The sequence below is a fragment of the Saimiri boliviensis genome, chromosome 10 (genome assembly GCF_048565385.1).
Source record: "Saimiri boliviensis isolate mSaiBol1 chromosome 10, mSaiBol1.pri, whole genome shotgun sequence".
Taxonomy (NCBI): domain Eukaryota; kingdom Metazoa; phylum Chordata; class Mammalia; order Primates; family Cebidae; genus Saimiri; species Saimiri boliviensis.
The window spans coordinates 80,934,227-80,957,621 of record NC_133458.1 but is presented as its reverse complement, the minus strand read 5'-3'; the positions used below and the strand labels follow the sequence as shown (position 1 = coordinate 80,957,621).

At 33.2% G+C, this 23,395-nt stretch overlaps 1 protein-coding gene across 14 annotated transcripts in view; it reads left to right on the top strand.

The window, feature by feature from the left end:
- The window catches only part of DGKB (diacylglycerol kinase beta), an 814,277-nt gene that overhangs the window by 341,311 nt on the left and 449,571 nt on the right, over positions 1–23,395 (top strand). For 10 of the 14 annotated variants that reach the window (XM_074379540.1, XM_074379539.1, XM_074379550.1 and 7 more), the window contains 3 exons: positions 2,498–2,533; positions 11,066–11,182; positions 19,727–19,800. In XM_074379540.1, coding sequence (XP_074235641.1) covers positions 2,498–2,533; positions 11,066–11,182; positions 19,727–19,800 — 227 coding nt within the window. The remainder of the gene's footprint in view (positions 1–2,497; positions 2,534–11,065; positions 11,183–19,726; positions 19,801–23,395) is intronic. The other 4 variants (XM_074379541.1, XM_010349326.3, XM_074379543.1 and 1 more) reach the window with 2 other exon arrangements.

Sequence of the window (23,395 nt, the reverse complement as noted above, 5' to 3'; positions counted from 1 at the left end):
CAAAAGAAACACATTTGGAAAAGTGCAATGCCTATCAATAACTGAAATATTGCTTTTTCAAAAAACCCTTGTTTTTCATTTATCTTTGATAGTTCCCTCTGTCTCTCTCCGTTCCTCTGTCCCAGCAGCCTAGAAACTTACCTCTATTTCTGTTTTAAAAGAGAGCTCTATCTCCATGAAAATAATACTCCTTTATTTCTCTCCCACCCACCTCCATGACTTCTGCCCCAAACTTCTAGCAATTTCATAGTTTCCACTGAGATAATGTACATATTTTTATTTCATTTTAGAAACATTTTTACACACTTTTAGACATTAAAGAATATAATGAAGGAGTAGAAAGAACTTTTTTCTCTCTTTATTACAAAATGTTCACAAACAAGAAATCCAGTGTATTTGCCACATATATTCAATAATTGCTATTATGTTGCCATAATTTTTTTATATATATTTTTCTAAGGACAGTTTTCTACTTAATGACATTATTCTTCTCTCAACTAAGAAAACTGACAACAATTCCATAATATCAGTCATTATCTTGTCCATATTCAAATGTCTACAGTTATCCCAAAAATGCTTTCTGTTGCCTTTATTTATTTACTTTTTGGGGGTGGTAAAAGTGAAAGTGGACCAGGAGCTATCTGAAGCTCTTGCGTTGCATTTGATTGCTATTCTGAACCATTTAGACAGCCATAATCTTTTCACTTGGCTGTCCAATGCCTGCTCTCTGCAAATGTATGCATTGTAAGCATACTTTCTTCTAAGGTAAAAGGCATCTCTGACTCATGCTCTGGAGGCTGCTTGAAGTCTCTTATTTTGGTTGCTTCATAGTCTCTGAGAGTTTCCTGGGTACATGGCACAGAATAGGATAAGGATCTATAGGATAACATTCTTGATCTGAATTTGAGAAAGAGCAAACTTGTATATATTATGACAAAGATGGAAGAATTACATTCATGTCTTGCAATGTTTATTCAGACCTTAAGTTTCAATCTGAAGCTAAGAAAGAAAGAAAGATAATAAGGTTAGCAAATATCTTCGAATTAACCAAGAGAGAAACTAGCACAAACATTCATTGTCCCTCGTGTTCTGTAGACTGATTTGGACTCAGAAGTCAAGAATGTTCCTGAAATCGGAAAGCTTTCAGTAAAGGCTCTACCAAACCTCTGGTCAATTTATCTTCAAAACAACAGCGGTTACTTCCATTAGATTCTCCTGTGGAATGGAAGAGCTGACCAGCGCTCATACTCTTCCACCTCATGACTTCTTTTGACTGGAAATCTGTACCTACAGTACTTTCTGCTTATATTATGGCAACATTTTCCAGATAGAGCTGTATTCCTGAACACTTTAATTTTCTGCGAGGCTGTGCTGGACAACTTCTTGTCCTTCTGTATCACTTTTGAGTGCATTGAATTCCTTTAGTCTGCACAGCTGTGAGGGTGTCAGGTTTTACCTGTCTCAGATACAGCTATTTTGTTGTTTTTAATCATTCTTGCTGCCTTTCTAAAGTTCTGCTGGCTAAGGGAGTATAATAATATCTGGACTCTCAGATTTTTCATACCCGTCTCGGTGATCTAGCATTGGCCAGACCGTCCCTCATATAACTTGGATCTGGGGAGGAAAAGGGAATATACTGACTACTTCTTTCTTTGCAGGGACACACAAATATCTAAGAACTCCTGGCTTCCCATCCAACTCTTCTTCTGCTGTTCTAGCATGGGAAAACTTTATCTAGTTTTGTGTGTGTTGTTTGTCAACTATTTATCCAAATTTGTATTTTATGTTCTTACTTCCATAGAATGCAGGCTTTTGGAGTTCAGTGACATTTTATCTGTTTCTTATAACAAAACTAAGCAAAAGAGAACCTTTCCAATGTGAACTACGAAGTGGGAGGTGGTGGTAGATAACGGAAAATACAGTTGTGAAGAGTAAAGTCAATGTATTTAATCCTATCTTTAAAAATTACTCTCACGTAAAATCTTGCTACTTATTTAATTATACTTTTTATTCTTTTACTAATATTAATGGAATATGTTTTCTTATTTCCAGAGTATCATGAAATAAAATGAACAACATAAGCTATGTCTACGTTCAAAAGACACAGTATTTTTAGGAAGGAATGAGATTTGGACTTCAAAATGAAAAGTGGGATGGGCAAAGGGCAAGTTAAAAATTTAATGGAAATTGTTAATAAAAGAGAATGGAACTTGGAGATACAGCTGGCCAAAGAGGTTGATCAGCATGCCTTGGGTAGATGAAGTTGTGTTTTGGATAAATAATTTCACAACCTAACCCACTCTGTGTTCGAGGTTTTCTTATTCATTGAAAAGATATTTATTATTTTAATTCAAGGAAGCAGTACAATTATACCAAGGAAATGTATTTTTAATTTACTAATTTATTTCACAGCCATATAATGATATGCGAAACGTCATTGATAATTTGTTTTGAGTTTGACTCTTTTTCAGCTTTAATATGAACTTCTCTTTTTCAGCAGACTCTGCCCACTTCAGGAGTTTCAGTTCCTGAGGTGCGTAAGCAAAAACAGGTTTTCACACTTAAAATTATAGGTCATTATACATCTTGCATTGCTGTAAAGAACATTTTGTGCTGGCTCAGTGACATTTGAATACCAGCATTTTATATTTTATTTTTTTCATATTCCACTAATTAGAAGTAAGGATTTTCATGTTTTCAGTGATGGAATAGACTTTAAGAATTTTCAGTCTATAGGAAAGCAAGTAGTTATGTGACCTAGGGTTCACAGAGAAAAATAAAGGTTACTTTGCAAAAAGTTTTTACCAGCTTAGGAAAATAGGGTTATGTCCATTTTTTTTCACATTAAGATGTAGATAAGTTGCAGGAAATCTAAAACAATTTATTCTTTGAGTCATTGAAATGTGGGTTTCAATGGCAGTAACTTAGAGACTCTTGCTTACTTTGCAGTGCCCATCACTTTTAAAAGAATACAACTACATTAATCACCTGTCCCATGCCATTGTATAGGAAGACATCAGAATAAAATATAGTCACAGAATAAATGGATTTTATTTTGAAAATAAAATGAAGCATTGCCACAACAATTATTTTCAGTAACATTTTTGCTTTACCTTTGCATTGATGAAGCAAAACCTCCACATCGTTCTGTGACAATATACTATTCAATTGTTATTATCTCTATAGGAAATGCCCAAATTGCACTGGTTTCCTTAAAATTGTAATTTAAATCTGCTTATTTTAAAAAGTATTACTTATAATATATGAATGCTACATAAGATTATGAATTTATTTAGCAGTTAACATGATTGCATGAAAGTGTAATAACTGCTATTTTCTCCCCACCAAAAATGGCTTTTTAATCAGTGTAGACCCCTTTGTTAAAATTTTTTTTAAAGTTCTCATTTTTAGCCAAAGAGATACTTAAAAATACTTGGAGATACACTTAAATATAAGGTTTCTAATCTTAGAAAATGTTAAACTGATTTTATATTCTTTGAGTGAATTGATGCTGTTATGTTAATTATTATTATAAAATATAGATGCTAAATTATATATTCAAGTGACAAAAGTATTAGGACAGTTTACTATTGCATTGAATTATTTCATTTCGAGACCATTAATTTTACATCTTCAGGTTCTTGAGTTTGTTTCTGTCCTTAACATCAGCCCAATTAAGTGAATATAGGATCCTTGATTTGAGATGTAAAGTTTTCCTTTTACATCTGATAATCTCCAAAATGTCCCCCTGTATTCAATTATATAATTCATATCATATGGTTTTAGTAAATAGATCTAAATTTTTTAATATATTTTTTTAATTTTTAGGAAAAATGTCTTTATTTTGATATGAAGTGTTTAAAAGTCTTCCTATACTTATTTTTTTCTGGCACAATATATTGGTTTACATTAACTTAAACTTTACAGTATCCCTCAAAGTCATTATAGAAGATTTTTCAACTTTGTTGTTCCAAAAATTTCCTTAAGCCCATGCATGGATATATGCATGGCTGAGTGTGTGAATACACATATATACACACAGAGAGACAAGAAACCTTATGTTCTACCATCAGGAACAGTTGCTCCTTGGTTAACGGAAAATGTGGTTAAAGTATATGTGGGGGAACATATAGAAAGATATATACATACATTAAATGTTTAACTTAAAATATGTGAATTTATATTCATTGGCTATATTTTTGAGGATTAGGGGCTTTTCTATGAGGACAGATCTTCTAATTGGAAATGGTGTCTTGCCTTTCTTGCATGTATCACAAGCTTATCACCTATAATAGCTTCAATTCTTTTCAAGTCTAACAAAATCTCAAGAACATCTGTGAAGCAATTTGAGTGTAAAAATACTCGCCATTTTTATTAAAATAATAATACCGAAAGCTTTCACAGTTGTTTTCTCTAAACTTAATTTGACCGCTCCTCATACACACCACACACACACACACACACACACACACACACACACACACACACACACAGCTTGTGTTATTTTGTCTTTCTAAAGCTTGCAAGTTATTTTTTATAGAGACGACTCTTTCATTTTGTATTCAAAATTCAATGATTCGAGTAATAATGACATTACACAGTTAATAATTAGAGATGGGTTTTCACCCTGTTGGCCAGGCTGGTCTCAAACTCCTGACCTCGTGATCCGCCCACCTCAGCCTCCTAAACTGCTGATATTACAAGCATGAGCCACCATACCTGGCCCAAAGTCTGTTTTTATATATAAATTATATGCATATGTATATGTGTATGTATACTGTATACATAACACACACACACACACACACACACACACACACACACACACAAACATACAGACATTGTTTTATAATGGTGCTGCCATATGCTAGCACATAGCCAAAATTGAATTATTTTGTCATAGACCCTCTCTTTCCTACATTTCATTCCCTCCAATAAGGATTTTCTTAACAGAAGTCTTGTAAGTGGTTTATACCCAGGATAAAATTATCCTAGGAGCAAATACGAACTTCATGTCTCATGTGTGAAAACCGGGACTTGTAGATCAAGTCACAAAGTGCACCTTCAAGTTTAGGAAGCGACTAATAACAACCCAGCTACTTTAAGACCAGTTGTCATTTTGTCTGCTTCGTTGCCTCCTGTTTCCCCCAAAGACACCACCCAGATCACCACAGCAATTATTCTCAGCTATGGTGACTTAGTGGGTAAATAAAGTATAGGATGTTAAACAAAGCACTTCTTTACAACACATGCTTTTTACTATTGTGACCAAGCAGCTTACCTGTGACTAAATAATAGAATATGTCAAAATTCTTTATCTATACTTTAAAATCATTACTGTTTACTGAGTGCCTGTTTTATGTTAGTACTTTTATCTAAATTTTTTTCCTTTTTTTTTAACATGAATTTTCCAATTTATAGTTAAAATTAGTGGTAACATAACAGTGGTAAATAATTTGCCCAAGCTTAACTAGAAATAAAAGACAGAGATGTGATTCGGCTTCTAAGCTCATACTTTTACCTTTACCCAAAGTTGTTTTTGCTTTTTAAAAATTACTCACTTAACTAAGTTTAAAAGAAATAAAAATCTTTAGACCTTACATCATTTATTATATGTGTTTAAAACTTTGAAAAAAAATCAAGACTTTCTCTAGCCACCAAATGGTTTTACTGCAAATTCCACAGATTACTAGTAGATTCAGAGCCTTTGCCATTTTTGAAATGAATTTGTTTTTTTCAGCCAGTAAAATGTTCAAATTCCACGTTAAGTCCATACTGATTAAAGGTGCGGCTTTGCAGTTTGTTAGTAAGTTGGTGTCTCAGACTGCATTTTTGTAAGCCCCACTGGGGCTGTGGTAACATTTCTGCATCAGAGAGATCTTAAATGCTGTGAATCTCCATGTGATACCTTGGGTTAAAACTCTACAGTCTCTGGAAAATTCATGTGGCCTAGCTCCAGTGGCAGAAAGTCTCCATTCAGGCAAGTTGTGCAGGAGTAGTGGGAAAGTAAGCTCTAGGATTCAAGCGAAGCTGTTGGCAGCAAAGCACTCGCCTTTGTAGCTTTGTACCAGTGGAGGTGCTTTGCTGCTGCCAGTTTCTCATGCTGAGATTGGACAAAAAGAAGAAAACCCTGTTCTTGAGGTAATCATCACTTGCTGCTTGCAGTTTGCCAGTGATCAATAACAGCAGGCATAAGTATTGTGGTAAACAACCCTTTTGTGAAAGCCGTTTTCACCAATGTACAAATACTCTACCTCTGAGAATCAGCATGACGTAGACAAAGATTTTTTTTTTAGAGCATGTATTTAAAGTGAGGCCTTTTTATTTTATTTAGTTCATCTTTCTATTTACTGTGAATGGTCTTTTTGGCTTTTCTTCTCTGTTGATTATGATGATTATTCTTTTGGAATTCTAATACAATATATTCCCCCGTTAAGATCTGTTGTGCTACTGGTGGAGTCTCTGGATCACAAAACACTGAATTCAACATTTAAAATGTCTACGTAGCAAACACAAATGCTTGATATTTGAAAATGCTCAAATATCAATAACTGTATATTATATTTTGTAGTTATATGTTCTGTATTCTTTCATGACTTTTTTTAAGTTAGAGTAGCTCTTTTCAGTGTTTGAATAATTTCTATTGATTAAAGCAATAATTTTCTGACTCTTTGTATATCTAAGATAATTTATCTGGCAGAAGGAAATTTGCCTTAATTATAACAATGTCATTTATTTTGTGATTTAGAGCCCAAAACTTAAAGAAAGAAACTGAAGGTTAAATGGCAAACACTGTCCCCTGTTATCAGAGAGTAATTTTATTCTTAATGATTGTGCAAACTAAAATTGGTGAGCTCTTTCAGAAACTTTTCAGTAATTTCAACATTGGTAACTAACTCTCATAAATATCATAATAGAGCTCTGCCAGTCAGGGTCAGTTTACCTCCCAAAACAGCTAGTGAAACCTGGAGGACAGCAAATTTTTCAAGGATGCATTTGTCTTCCCTTCGTGTCCCTCATATTAAAAGGAAAGACAATTTTCTCATTGGATATAGAAGAATGTATTCAACTACCCTCCTGTTAACTTGTGCTGCTTAAATAAAATATAATGAGTAACTCAGAGTGACTTCTATGTAAGTTGAAAATAAAGTGAAACAAATGAGCATTTTATATATATATGTATGTTTTTTTTGTTTTTGTTTTTGTTTTTGTTTTTGTTTTTGAGACAGAATCTCGCTGTGCCACCCAGGCTGGAGTGCTGTGGCATGATCTTGTCTCACTGCAACCTTCACCCCCCAGACTCAAGTGATCCTCCCACTTCAGCCTCCAGAGTAGCTGGGACCATAGGCATCTTACCAACACACTCAACTTAAAAAAAAATATTTTTAGTAGAGACAAGGTCTCACCATGTTGCCCAGGTTGATCTTGAACTCCTTAGCTCAAGTGATCCACCTGCTTCAGCCTCCTGAAGTTCTGGGATTACAGGCATGAACCATCGCACTCAGCCTGTTTTTATTATTTCTGATTGCTTACTCTAAAGCAATTGTTTAGTCTCCTACCCAGCTTACTTAGGGGGATACTGCTTAGAGGGACATGAAGCCATTTAATCAACTGCTATCTCTGCCAGTTGGAGGTTCTTAGCACACAAGAATTTCCTTAGCTGTATGAGTGGCCAAGATTAAAATAATGTTAGTAGATAGCTTGCTTGGTAGCTCTTTAAAGACATATACTTGTGTGTCTTAAATTTCCATTAACACACAAATTATATAATTGGTTGCAAATTCCCAGTTCCATTGTAACTAACCAATATTTTTTTACTTTTTTTTTTTTTTTTTTTGAGATGGAGTCTCACTCTGTTGCCCAGGCTGGAGTGCAATGGCTCTGTCTGAGCTCACTGCAACCTCCGCCTACTGGGTTCAAGTGATTCTCCTACCTCAGCTTCCTGAGTAGCTGGGATTACAGGCATATGCCACCATGCCTGGCTAATTTTTGTATTTTTAGTAGAGACGGGGTTTCACCATGTTGGTCAGACCGGTCTCAATCTCCTGATCTTGAGATCTGCCCGCCTTGGCCTCCCAAAGTGCTGGGATTAAAGGCATGAGCCACCGCACCCGGCTGTGACTAACCAAATTAAATTTTATTTAATTATTCTAATGTAAGCATTTAATAATTTAAATGCTAAATAACAATTGTTGGGTAATTTGGAAGAATAACTGTATTAAGGTATATCACATTGCATATTTTTACAAAATACTGCTTCTGTTTTGTATATGTGGATGCAAGAACCCTGGAGTAAATTATTTCCACACTTGTCAATAGCATTATGTTTTTGAACAGCTAGCACAAGCTATGCGTTTTCAAATATAAGCATAGAACCTTTCAAATTTAAATATATGCCTAATATAACTACAGAATTTTTTTTCATATACACACAGATTTGGAAATATAAAAACACTTTGTATAATGGCAATGTTGATGAGCACTCAAATAGGCAACCACAACTATTTTACATCATTCATAGTAATTTTTATATTGAATACATGCTTCAAGGTAGACACAATATTAAGGACTATACGTTTTCTATTAACCCTAAACAACTCTGAGGAACAGGTATCACTACCTACATTTTGCAAAAGCATAAACCCTCTAGGTTACATGATCCTAAAAGTAGTAGAGAGATGAAATTCATCTCGGGAGTTCTGATTCCAAACCTTATCTAATAATTCACTCCTCTTATACATTATGCCATTTAACTATCTAGGAACAAAATTCTAATTTGCAAACTTAGAACTTTCTTTTAAAAATCAATATTTTACCAGAAATTATGCTTGTATGAAAGCACATCATTTTCTAAAGAACTTAAATTTCAGGAATCCTATTATGCCATCCATTTTCAGCAACACACAAAATATATTCAGTGTTTTTGCACCATGGAATTGCAAGGTAAATGGACTATACTGATTAGCCTTTATTTTAGTCAGAGATGATTTTTGATTTATCTAGCCCTTATATATTTAAAAATAGTTTTACTTTCAAAGCTATTTAAAAATATATTTCTAGGAATAAATTGAAAGCTTGATGGCAGAGAAGGATGACTACACTTAAAAAATGTGTTGTACTTGGGCAATGATTACTCTAAATACCCGAACTTGATCATTAAGCATTATATAAATGTAAAAAATTTCTCAGTTACCCCATACATTTGCACAAATAAAAACCTATCTTTCTAAATTACAGAAATTGAAATGATATTTTTACAAACAAATATAAAAACCTACGAAATATATATAGTTGAGTAAGTGATAGGAAATGTGTGGCACGAAAGCACTTAAGTAACCATGTCAGACATTGCCAGTCAATTAGGACAGGTTTTCTCATCAACCCTGGATCTGCAAGAATCCTTCTCAACCGTATGTTTCAAGAACTTAAAAAACGTTTTAAAAAATGTTTTCATTTATTTCTTCATTCATTTATCTTGACATTTGTTAGTCATGATTTAGGGTTTGATATAGACCAGTGAAACATAGCAAGTCCATTTTTCTTATGGAACTTTGATTAATATGAAAGAATGAAGGCAATTAAACAAATCAAATAATATTTCAGGTTGTAATAATTGATATTTTAAAAGGAGGCTAAAGGGACTAGAGAATCTTGTGTGACATTTGACCACGTCATGAAGTGAAAACCCAGGCCAACAAATATGCAGTGGCATGTTTTCCAGCAGAGTGCAGAATGATTGCAAAAGCTCTGAATTAAAAGCATGATTGTTATGATCAAGGAACAATGAAGAGGCCAGTGCAGCTGGAGTAGAGTAAAAAATGGAATGAGTTTGGCTTTTGTGCAGAGACTTTGGTATAGGGAGACAGATTATGGAAGTAGATTGATTCATTAGGTGATAGTTACAATAATCCAAGCCAAAAAAGATAATAGTTGTTTAACCCATGTAATGAGGCAGGTGGTGAATAGTCATTCAGTTTGAGAGTAGGCAGGAAATTTTTAGAGAAACTAATTTTGGACATTGTACAATTAAGTGTTTCAGACTTTAGTGTGGAGATACAGAAACAGTGTGTGTATATAGGAATTAAGGCTCAGTTACAAATCAGAACTAGAATTATACATTTAGAAGTCTTCATAAAAATGAAATTGAAAGCTATGGGAATGAATGAAGTTACCTGGGGAGTGAGTATAGATAGAGAAGATGAGAAGTCTAAGGAAAAGGCCGAATCTTACAGGTTGTGAAGCTGGAGAAGCGATAGGCAAAAGAGACTATGAGGGAGACGTTGTAAAGGAAGAAGAGAGCTCAGAGAAAAAAGTGTCCTAGAAGCCATGTGAAGCAAGTTTTCAAAAAAGGAGTGATGAATTCTATCAGATGCTGCTGAAAGTTTTGAGAAGATGAAGACCATTAGAGTTGACACTGAGATGGTTTTCAGTGATTTTAATAAAAGATAGTTTGGTGGTATAATGGTGATAAAAATTGATTGGGTTGTTTTAAGAGAGAGCCAGAAGAGAGGAAATAGAAACAGGGAGCAGGCAACTACTAAAATAAATTGTCCAGTATCAGGAACAAAGGAATTAGCTGAGACGGAATATCAGTTTTAAGCTATATGCTATCTCTGATATAAACAATAGCTTAAAAGTCCATCATGCAATTAAAATTCATTTTCAATACTGCATGTATTTGTAAGCTTTTCTTAGTACTCAATACCACATTCTTAACATTATAATTCTATACCCTTTATCTGTATTATTGCATATGAAATAATCAACTTTAGTGATCCTTAATAACTTTTGATAAAGAGTCATAATTGGGCACATAGGGATAATACAATTTGGTATTTTTTCTCATTATTTCTTTAAATGATGTTTCGATCATGAAGCTATCATATATATTTTGAGCCAGTTGAAAACAATAGCTTTCATATTATTCACTAGGAACTTCAAATTAGAAAGTTGGGCCTTAGTTTGTAACCATGAAACTCTTCTATTAGTAAAACAACTTAACATTTTAATATGTTATTTTCCTAATTTTTATTTTTATTAAAGGTTGTTGTTTTCTTTTAAACAGGACAGACAATCAACAGTGAAGAAGGAAAAGAGTAGTTCCCAGCAGCCAAACAAAGTGATCGACAAGAACAAAATGCAGAGAGCCAACTCTGTTACCGTGGATGGACAAGGCCTGCAGGTATGATTTTTTAAGTAGAAATTTTAGTAGGTTTCATATTTGTTACTTCTAGGCTCTCAAAGGGGCATATGTTCAGCTATCAACACATTTGTTTAATGTGCATATTAGCTTAGTAGACTCCTTTAGAAATATCTTTATTAATTTATCAAAATGTCAGTCTTATGGTTGATTGACAGTAACATTCTGGTTAGATTAATCATTTATGATTTTATCTCCATTTAAACTCAAATTGGCAAGAGATCTTTTGAAAGATTTGCCAATTATTGCTAAACATACACACTTATTAGATACATATGTGTTATTTACAGGTATACGTCATCTTTATATATATACACTTAGTTTGGGTATGATTTGAAGAGTCATTTTGATAGCAGGAAAAGTCTTTAGGAGAGAAGAAAATAAACTCTGTATGAGTATATTTATTTCTGAAAAATTATAATAAATAATTTATTATATTTCTATCTTTCAAAATTTTAAGTCAAAATGTAAACTCCAATATATTTCTAGTTTAAATAAACACAGTCATTTTTTAATACTATCATTTAAAAACCTATAAATTATCCTTATGGTCTCTGGCATCAAGAATAACATTTTAAGACATTGTATAGTATGAATGCATGACATTTACTTACCTCTGTTTTTTTAACTGTATATCTTACTTCAACAGGAAAATGGTCAGTAAAGTTGGCTTAATTTTTAACATCATGGACTTAAGTATGTTTTTCTACTTACGTTTTGCCTTCCAACTGTCTGTGCTTCAAGTTTTACATTCTCTGGGAATATTTACCAACAATTTAACACACAGAAATTATGTCACATACTTGCATTCAATATATTTGATTTTCTGTCATTTTTAATGTATTATTTTATTTCTGATACTATAGATTATGTCTTTTGTATTTTTCAATAGGCAAACACAGTTCAGGTTACATAGTAGATCCCTAAATGCTTGCTTCTTCATGGTCATGAATACTTCATTGAAAATTTAATAATACTTTACTAAATATTAATAACTGTTACTGTTTGTTTTTTATCTAAAAATATGTTATGAATAGAAAATTATTCATACATTATGAAACTCAAATATAAAAAAGAAAATTCTGGGGCTGGGTGCGATGGCTTACGCCTATAATCCCAGCACTTTGGGAGGCTGAGGTGGGTGGATCATGAGGTCAAGAGATCGAGACCATCCTGATCAACATGGTGAAACCCCATCTTTACTAAAAATACAAAAAATTAGCTGGGCATGGTGGCACGTGCCTGTGGTCCCAGCTACTCAGGAGGCTGAGACAGGAGAATTGCTTGAACCCAGGAGGCGGAGGTTGCGGTGAGCCGAGATCACACCATTGCACTCCAGCCTGGGTAACAAGAGTGAAACTTTGTCTCAAAAAAAAAAAAAAAAAAAGAAAAGAAAAAAGAAAATTCTGAATGACAAAATTATGATATGTTAGAAAATATAAAATTTGAAATTTGATTATAAAAAGAGTAAACCAGGATATACATTTTGGGAGTCATATCTATATGTTTAGAAATTTTGTAGAAGGTATCAAATATGAAATCTATGCTTAATTTTAGTAGCAAAAAATCATAATGATCCTATAAAATTTGTATTGAAACAAATCAACATTTCAATTCAACATGTGGATGGCTATTATTGATAAGTTTAAATCTCAAGCTATTCTGGGTTCTTGCAATAAAATTAATTAAAGGGAAGCCTAATTCTGAAGTCTAATTGTATTTCACTTGTGACTAGGCCCATATGTGTCATCACAGAAGAGAGGCATATATCATTCGTTACGTAGTATAGCTTAAGCATTATGATAGTAATTTATACATATTAACTTGTTTAATTCTCTCAATAAACATATGATATTAATACCATTATTTTATCATCATTTTCAAAACCATAGCTCAGATGTAAGATAACTTCCCCAAGAACACCGTCAGTGGTAAAGCCAAGGTCTGGATAAAGACCATCTGACTCAGTTTATGTTTCACTCCCAAGACACCTTGTCTCTTTGCTTAAAAAATTTTAACATGTATGTAACTGTTACGTTTCTGACCATCTTGTTCTTCTATGTACTTTTATATTGTTGCAGGCTTTGAGATAAAATTCATGTATGCAACAGAGTTTTAACTTCTCTAATCTCAGTTTTCTAAGACTTTGATAATCATATCTGAATTTTCCCAGACTTCAAAACCAAAATTATATAATATATGCAGTGCTTTAAAGGTTTTAAGCTTATAAAATAACATGTTTCATTTTATTTTCTATTTTAAAATAATCTGAAATATTTGAACTTATTACAGCTAAGTTAGTTGTATTAAAAATCTTAGATTATTAACATTCTTTGTAGATATTTTTAACTTCGCTAACCAGATAATAACTTTTTATAACTTTCTTTGGCATATAAAAGTGTCAGCTAAAGTTGTTAGTGGGAAAAGTATAGAAATCAGACCTAATAAAACTTTAGTAAAAATAAATGCTATATGTGTAGTAGTATTCTTTGAATTAAAAAAAGAAACATAATCATGTGCAAAAGTCTGTTGTACCTCAGAAGAAAGGACAAAATAGAATACACATATATAGTAGCATAGTTTTGGAGGAAAAATTAAAAGAATAAGGTACTGGATAGCTATTATATGCAAAATGAAATAAATGGTAATTTTGTATTATATTTATGAATTTTAAAATACTAAAATGTTTGATTTTGATCAAGAAAGGTAAAAAGATCTACCATGAAATTAATTTTTGTATGAGCTTTAAAAAATATGTATCATTAAAAAGCATTGAGTTGCAGCCCAGTTTGCATATAACTCAGTGACAGAAGAGATCTACACTGCTTAAAGAAGACTATTAATCATAGTTAAGCACATTCATCTTATTTCTTTCCAGCTAACCAGCATAATGATCAGGATTATTATTTCTAATTAGAGGAAGTAATAGATCATGTATAACCTTAGGATGAGTCTCATTAATTAACCCAAGTCCTAGGGGACTTCAAATAGAGGTGGTTAGGCACTCTGTCTTTGTCATCACTCACACCATACGTTTACATTTAATACATATGATCAACTGTAATTGAAACTACGATTTCTTAACATGCAAGAGATAGAAAATTACAGATGGCTCTCTCACATGTGAACAAATAAGGAGAAAACAGAACAGTTGTTTAAACTGTATTATGTTGAAGTTACCTTGTTCCTAAATATTCTTTGAGAAACATTTCCAAATAGAAGAGTCATTTAAGAACTAACAAATCTAGTTTCTCATACTTTTAGCACAAGAAAGAAAGGAGGACCCTTATGGTTAAATAGCTAAAACTGAACCAGTGTCTTTTCTCACAAAACTGCCTCTTTATGTTCTCTTCCTTATTTATAATATCTTATTCTTGTAATCACCAAGACTATAAACCATACATACACATACTAAATGTAACTGTATAGTCTATATATGTATGTTAAATTATCTCTATATGATTAATTCACTTTCTTTGATGTATGTGTGTGCATGTCCTTTGTTCACCTTAGAATTCTCAACCCTGTTGACTCATTCATAATTAGCCCTTCATTGACATTCTAACTCTCTGTCTAAATCCAGAATTATTACTCTACTTTTGAGCATTACAGCAACCTTTAAACTGAGTTTCTCCATATACCTAAAATTGTAGATAATAAATGATGTAGAAAAAAATAGAATTGAGTAAGATAAGAAGTATCAGGGCTGAGAGTTGGAATCATCTATAATTTTAAGTACAATGGCGAGATTAGGCCTCACTAATAAAGTGATATTTGGGTAAGGACTTAAAAGAGATGAAGCAGTTGGCCATTTAGATATGTGGGGAATGGACAGCCCTAAGGTAAGCATATGCTTGGAAAGTTCTATGGTCAAAAAGAACTATAGTTGGAGGAGGGTGGGCAAGATGGAAAGTGGTAGCAAGTAGTTCATAGAAGTAACAGGGGCTAGATCTTATAAAGCCTTGAAGCCTTCAGTAAAGATTGACTTTTTTTTTTTTTTTTTTTTTTTTTTGAGACGGAGTTTCGCTCTTGTTACCCAGGCTGGAGTGCAATGGCGCGATCTCGGCTCACCGCAACCTCCGCCTCCTGGGTTCAGGCAATTCTCCTGCCTCAGCCTCCCGAGTAGCTGGGATGACAGGCACGCACCACCATGCCCAGCTAATTTTTTTGTATTTTTAGTAGAGACGGGGTTTCACCATGTTGACCATGGTTGGTCTCGATCTCTCGACCTCGTGATCCACCCGCCTTGGCCTCCCAAAGTGCTGGGATTACAGGCTTGAGCCACCGCGCCCGGCCCAAGATTGACTTTTGATCTGAGTGTGATGAGAAGATACTGGTGGGAGGGATAAGCAGAAGAGTGACATGACTTGAATTATATTTTAAAATGCTTACTCTTACAAAGATTAGATTGTTTGGGAGCCGAGAGTCCAGTAGATTAGTATTGAAGTTATTCAAGGGTTATAGGATGTAGGCTTATTAGGATGGAGAAGTGGAGGTAGAAAGATGTGATGGAATTCTACATATATTTTGAGAAAAGGGTCAAAGGGATATGCTGATGAATTGACTACAGGGTTTAGGAGAAAAGTGAGGAGTCAGGAACTTCTCCAAGATATTAATAGTTTGGTCCATGCAACTGAAATGATGCAGTTGCCATTGACTGAGATAAGAAAGTGTCTGTATGAATGTTAGAGGGAAACTTGTATTGCTGTTAGAAATCCAAATAAAAATATCAAGTAGGCAGACCAATAGATGAACCTAGAATTTAGAAGAAAGGACAGACATGAATTTGGAAGTGAAAGGCTCTGATGAAAGCCATCAGATAAGATGAAATCATTAAAGGACAGGGTATGTAAATAGAAGTAGTTGAACTGGGTTCTGAAACCAGTCTAATTCCAAAAACATGCTCTTTAAATGTACTATTTTTAACTGCCCCTTTATGTGAATAAATAAGATTTTACATGATGAACTCTAATCAGTATTGTAGAGAATCCAGTGTGAACAGTCTCCTGGAATACCCTGCACACCAAATTTATAACCATTCTTCAAAATTTCAGCTACCACAGATGCCGTAGAAATCTTTCTTAAAAAGTTGTTCTCTCCATCAGTATTTTTTGTTATACCTTATTACTGTATCTCACTTACTATGTAACTATTTTGAAAAGACATAGGGTTCTCTAGAGAGCCTCAAGTACAATGGTAGGGTCATGGGAGATTGAGAACAGGTTCAGGGTTCTTTCATGCTTTAAGCAAAGCAACTAGAATGTCATCTGTTCTATGTGCTGTTCTACTTCAGATGGTCTCCAATGCTGTATAAATATGTACTTCCAAGAATGAATAGCTTTAAGCAGACATAATTTTTGATATAGTTGTGTTTTTGTCTTTCACCTCCTACTCCACCAAAATCTATGACAAAAATGACACAATATTTTAGGATGGCAATAAATCTGTTTTCAGAATAACTAAGTTTTACATATTTTTTCACAATTTTTTGTGAAAGTAAAAATTCTAAATTCATAGATAAATTAGATACAGTCTAAGAGAGAATTAGTAAGCTTGAATGTAACATCGGTACCTGACCACATCGCTACCTCAGATCCCATTTAGGTCTCATCAGTTGTCCCAATAATACTTTTCTCCACAAACTAGTCCAGAATCATGTTAGTTTTCTATTATTGATTGTTGTGTGTGTGTGTGTGTGTATATATATATGTATATATATTATACATATATAAAATAATGTTTTCATATGTAGCAAATACTAATGTAAATGAGAGTGGTAGTGATGGAACATAATTTTGGCAACTTACTCTCAAATTGTTGAGGGGATAACAGTTAATTATAGAGTCATTGCAATTTTTCTATAAATCGGAGATTTTTTTCAAAAATAAAAATATTACTGTAAAAATTTTAAAATATTACTGTAAGATATTTTCATAAAACTATTCAACAAAATCAGACATACTGAGTTTCAGAAAACTAATAAAACTGTTTATATTCATTTTGTCAGAAGATACATTTTATGATTGCAATACAATGCAAAGATAGTTTTTGCCTGATTGATCTGTTTGAAAACCAGAATCTGGAATCAAACAGTCAGATCAAATTAAGTAATTGAAAGACTACATGTAATAATATCGACATTTTTAATTTATCTCATACTTTAAATGTTAGGATTGTCTGAAAAAGAACTCATACTCAGTAATGAGAATAGTATTCTGTAAAATAATGGCTGCCAATTGATTGGTATTATACCTGTATTTCCATATTAGATATTCAACTTTTGTCACTTGTGGAATATCATCGTTGTTCTAAATTACTTAAATTCTCTTTGATTTTTCTAATACGTTTAAGCTGTTTCTCCATTTCACTACCCCTAAAAATTACATCAGGAGTTTGTATTTTATTTTGAGATACCTTACAGACTACAGTCTATTCCAGTGGGATATTTATTTGTTCGTAATAGTATGTAACTTATAATACAATTTTAATTGCCATTCATTTGATAATTTATAGTCATGTCTGTAAATATTCTAACAAATATCTCTGAAAAAAGACATTTCAAAACATAGTTTGAAAATAATTCTATATATTGGACTCATGAATTTGTGTATAATCTGATATAATAATAAAATGAATGTTGACTTTTATAGGGAGTAAAGAAAAATTCATCCTAATGAGTATTTGGGTTTAAATTTAATACTTTGCTCATGCTTAAAAATCCTTATTTACATTGAGATTACCATTTCTACTTAAAAACAAGGAGAAACAATTCAAGTTGACTAAAAAGTCAGCTAAAATCTACCTCTATTTATTGTTGCTTATTTGCTTAGCAAAACATTGGGAGTTTCAATTTTGTAATAGGATGAGAAATTTTAAGAAATCAACCATAGGTTTTTAGATATAGTTGTTTTTTGATATTTCTTCATTTTAGTTTTTAATGGGAGGAAGGGGTACCCATTGCAATCCACAGCCACCATGACTTAAATATAATCGACACTTTATATATATTAATTAATTGTGCACATTTGGTTCAGGGAAGACCTGGGAAGTTACTCATTCAGAAGTTCCTCATGCTCATCCTTCTCCCAGCTGAATTGAAGACAAATTAGGAAGAAAGAAACTTTGTCCTCTTTACAATGGAAAGTAAAACAGAAACAGACATGGTAAATTATAATGAGAGCTAGTTGAGTATGTGTAGCAAAATTAAGAATATTTTATACAATCTTCTCATTTAGGTAATGTGAAGATTTTAACATTTCCCTGTTGCCTATTCTCATTAGAAAAATGCCATTTTTCTAAAGAAGGGGAGGAAAATATGTTAGTAGAATATTTTAACTCATATCGTTAAATAGACAGGAAGGAAGGGTATGATATGGTAAAATGAGTGTTTTTAATTGTTTCATTAAATATTTAGGAATACTTTCTAGGGGAGAAATAACACTGCAGTAAAGATAATTTAAATCTACTTTCAAAAAAGCTGATTGATCTAAAATTGTTCAACTTAGAATTTAGAGGACACAATTACCTGAATATTTTTGTTACTAAAATTTTTTTTTCATCCTACTGTATTTAGATGGGAGTTATATAGGGTTATATTGAATAGGAATACTTTTATTTTTTAAAGTCTATTATTTTAACATTGGAATCAGGTAATAGACAACGCTTGTCCTTTCCCACTCTGTCTAAAATAACTCTGCTGGCACCAGTAAAGTGCTGTCACCTTACCTGCTTTATTTCCCATTATGGCATGTTTCATTACTAAATATATATTTGTTTATTGTGTATTTTTCCACTATAATATAAGCTCCCTTAGGACAGAAACTTTGCCTTACTTGTTTAACCGAGAGCTGAGTTGTGATGAAAGCAGCAGCACATGATGTATATATAGTACAGACAAAGTCAATTCCTGTTACCTGAAAGAGAGATCAGTATTTAACGGACTCCATTTCACAAATAGACTTGATTAACTAGCAGCGTATTCAGCAAGCAGGAAAAGAAAGCACTGAACAAATTGTATAGATAAGGACTCTTAGGCCAAAAAGGACCTGAAAGGATCTTAATTTTCTTTCTAGTTCACAGGTGGTTGGGAAGATGAATTCCGCACATGCCTCAAAACTCTCAATTAGGACTCCTGCATAAAAGGAGGTCTCTCTATAAGTTGATCTTTTTCTTTGCGTCTCATGGTGTTTTCCTCAAATTCTGCTTTATTCTGCCTCTTTCACTTACTGTCTGAAAACTGTAACTTTGGTTTTCATCTCACAGGAATTACAAATGTTATTCCCTCTTCCTGACTGCTTTCCCCCTCTGCCGAGTACCTAGATAGGCATGCCTTTCTTTGTGGAGGAGATATTCCTGTTGAACACAGCGCGCACACACACGCACACACACACACACACACGCAGGCGTTGCAAAAACAGTCATTTTATTGAAATTGCATATGGCATTTTATGATTTAGAAATAACAGTGAGTCTTCTTCATATATAATGTGCCTAATATTTTTTTCATATATATAACTTTTCTTATAGATCACTCCGGTGCCTGGTACTCACCCACTTTTAGTTTTTGTGAACCCCAAAAGTGGTGGGAAACAAGGAGAACGGTATGTTTTTAAATTAATTTTAGTGTCTATGTCACTTATGTGTAAAAAAATAAAACTATGACGTAAAAATCCTTAAAAACAACTATTCCTCACTGTTTACTAATTTTAATGCAAAATAAATGGTGCTAGCATGTAAGATGTTTATGTGATCTGGTTTTTAGGATTAAAATTTTAACACAGTGGCCTGTTGTAAATATTTTTATTATCATAGCTCAGGTGTCTGAATTCCGTCTACCCCACCTATCACCCTGTTCCCCTAACAAAGAGCATGCCTTCATAAATACAGTTGAATGAAAATTCATTGTCTAAATGGTAAACAAGATAAATTCAGGTAAATCATAACCCAGTACTAAAAAACAGAATTTATATCCAACTTCTAGGCAAAATATATTATAATAATTTTTCTGCATGTGCATTTTGGAGAACATGATGCCATATTTCCTGAAGTACAGTATATTTAATCTGAATAACAGTGAGCTGTATTATCAGGTATTTCAGCATTCTGGCTAATCACATTTCAATTTGGTAACAAATCAATGATTAAATCATATTATTTAATACAAATATGAAAACAACTACATTGAAGTGTTAATCTTATGTCTTACTACAGAGGACAGTCATAAACAAAAATACAGCCATCCCTGCCTTAATGCTTTTTAGATGGCTTTCCTTATCTCAACCAAAAATAAGCAAGCAGATGAAAGCACCCATAACAAACATGACAAGAGTACAACAAATTTCCTTTGTGGTCCACCAAATAGCGAAGTTGACGTTTTTCCATAAATATAGTAATTTTTTCCACTCTTTAACTTTTCAGGTTTCTTTCCATAAATGAGGAATGTTTTTCATTATTGAATCATCAACAAAACATTTTTGCTTTAAAGAGTATAAGATTTTCAAGATGAAATTTGGGTGGAAAAAAAAGATTAAAAAAAGGGTATAAGATTTTTTTTCTTTTCATCAACATCTAGTTATGTTTTACTCCTCTAAACATGATAGAAATTATTTCAAATTAGTAACGGTTAATAATTAAAAATATTCACAATGCTTTAATTAGTTTTACTCATAAAATAATTACATAATAATGCTGAAATTACTTTTTTACTACTTACAGTTCATCAGCTGTATATTCTATTGATAACTTGAGCAAAAAAAGGAAACTTTTCACAAAAAATTAGATGAGACTTAAATCCATGTTGGAAATTACAGAAAAGTGAAGTCTGAAGAAAAAAAAATAATATTTTCAAAGGAAAGTAATTTTTTTCTCAAATTAAGATAGTATGAATCATATAGAATGACCCTTAGTTGAATATTTGCTGTCCCTTTCTGCCAGTACATAGAAATGATTTTCCCTAAATTAAAATATATATCTACAGGTAGGTAGATACACTAAAGACTTAAAGAAATTAAACTTACCAGGGGCTTCAACTTTGAGCTCTTCTATATACACATCCACTTGTGTTTTACTTTTTGTACATTGATTGGGACCATGCAAAGACAAATGTAATGTAAATATGTTTTCAACATGATCTACTTGAATGTAAACATACATTTTTCTGCCTGCGTAAGAGATACCTTTCACAAGGTGATTCCATTCAGTGTTTTTCTTTCCTTTTATTTTTTTGGCTTTTTTACTTTGATAGCTTAGATAAGTTGCAAAAGGTTACAGAATTATAGCTCTGCATAAAGTTTTCCATATCAGTCAATAAGTCTGAACATGTTCACGTGTATTCAGGCAGCAACGCCAAATTGAATCCAAACTGCTAGTGACTGGGAATAAGAGGCATAAGACACAGTCACGCAGGCAGGCACATAAACAGATGTATTGCAATACCACATACTACAGGTTAAACTGGAAAGGTTTAAAATAAAAGTGCTGTTGATGGTCACAGAAGGAGATAACTATCTCTGAAAACTAAGAAGTCTTTACAGAAGAAGTAGCTTTTGTATTGGTTCTTATATAATAGATGTTTGTCAGATGAAAGAAGGAGAAAGACAGATTTGTGAAATGGCATCGTGTCAACCAAGAGGAATTTACCAAGATAACAATGTAAAGAGAAAGAGGGGAAAGATAAGAGAGAAATTGTGGCTGAATTGTGAAGATGTCTGAATTTTTTTTTTTTTCTTGTTATGGAGTTTTGCTCTTGTTACCCAGGCTGAAGTGCAATGGCGCGATCTCGGCTCACCGCAACCTCCGTCTCCTGGGTTCAGGCAATTCTCCTGTCTCAGCCTCCTGAGTAGCTGGGACTACAGGCGCGCGCCACCATGCCCAGCTAATTTTTTGTATTTTTAGTAGAGACGGGGTTTCACCTTATTGACCAGGATGGTCTCGATCTCTTGACCTCGTGATCCACCTGCCTCGGCCTCCCAAAGTGCTGGGATTACAGGCTTGAGCCACCGTGCCCAGCCAAAGATGTCTGAATTTGATTTTTTATGTAAGTCTCAATAACTTGACACTAACAGCAACTTTGCATCATGGATAAGGCATGACTGTACTTTGACAACAGTATAGAGGAGGACTGGGTTGCCAAGTATTTTACAAAACTAGTGAGAGAACTTGAAGACCTTAACTAAGGCAGTAGGATGGAATAGCCAGATTTGATAAGCATTTTTAAAAATTCTGTTGTGAAGGCCAATGGCAAAAAGGGTGTTTCTAGGTTTTCTTTTAGGAAGGCACAGAATTCTCTACTAATATGTTCAGGTGCTAAGGAAAAGAGGGTATTGAGAACAACTCTAGGTGATATAAGCAGATACTACATAGTGAATTTGGAGAGTTCTATCAGTAAATATCATAAGAATGTGTTTGTAAAATATATAATCATATTTCACACCAATTTAGCAACTTAAACATATCCCTTAACTTTTAAAAATATTTTTAATTTCAACTTTTATTTTAGATACAGTAAGTACATGTGCAGGTTTGTTACATGGGTATATTGTGCTCAGGTAGTGAACATAGTACCCAATGGGGAGTTTTTGCACATCTTCCTCCACTCCTTCCTTCCCCACTCTGGTAGTCCCCATGTCTACTGTTCTCATGTTTATGTCTGTGTGTGCTCAATGTTTAGCTGCTGCTTAACATTGCATGCAGTATATGCAGCATTTGGTTTTCTGTTCTGTGTTAATTCACTTCAGAAAATGGCCTCCATCTCCATCCCTATTGCTGCAAAGGATGTGATTTCATTCTTTTGTAGTGCCTGTGTAGTACTCCATGCTATATATATACTGCATTTTCTTTATCCAGTCCACTATTGATGGATACCTAGGTTGATTCCATGTCTTTGCTTTTGCAAATAGAGTGGGCATGAAAATAAAAGAGCATGTATCTTTTTGGTATATAGTATGTTTTCCTTCAAGTTTACACCCAGTAATGGGATTGCTGGATTGAATGGTAGATCTGTTTGAAGTTCTTAAAGAAACATAAAAACTATTTTCTATGATGGCTTAACTAATTTACATTCACAACAACAGTGTGTAGGGATTTCATTTTCTTTGTAGCCTTGCCAGCATCCACTGGTTTTTCACTTTTTTATAATGGCCATTCTAATTGATGTGAGATGGTATTTTATTGTGGTTTTAATTTGTATTTCTATGA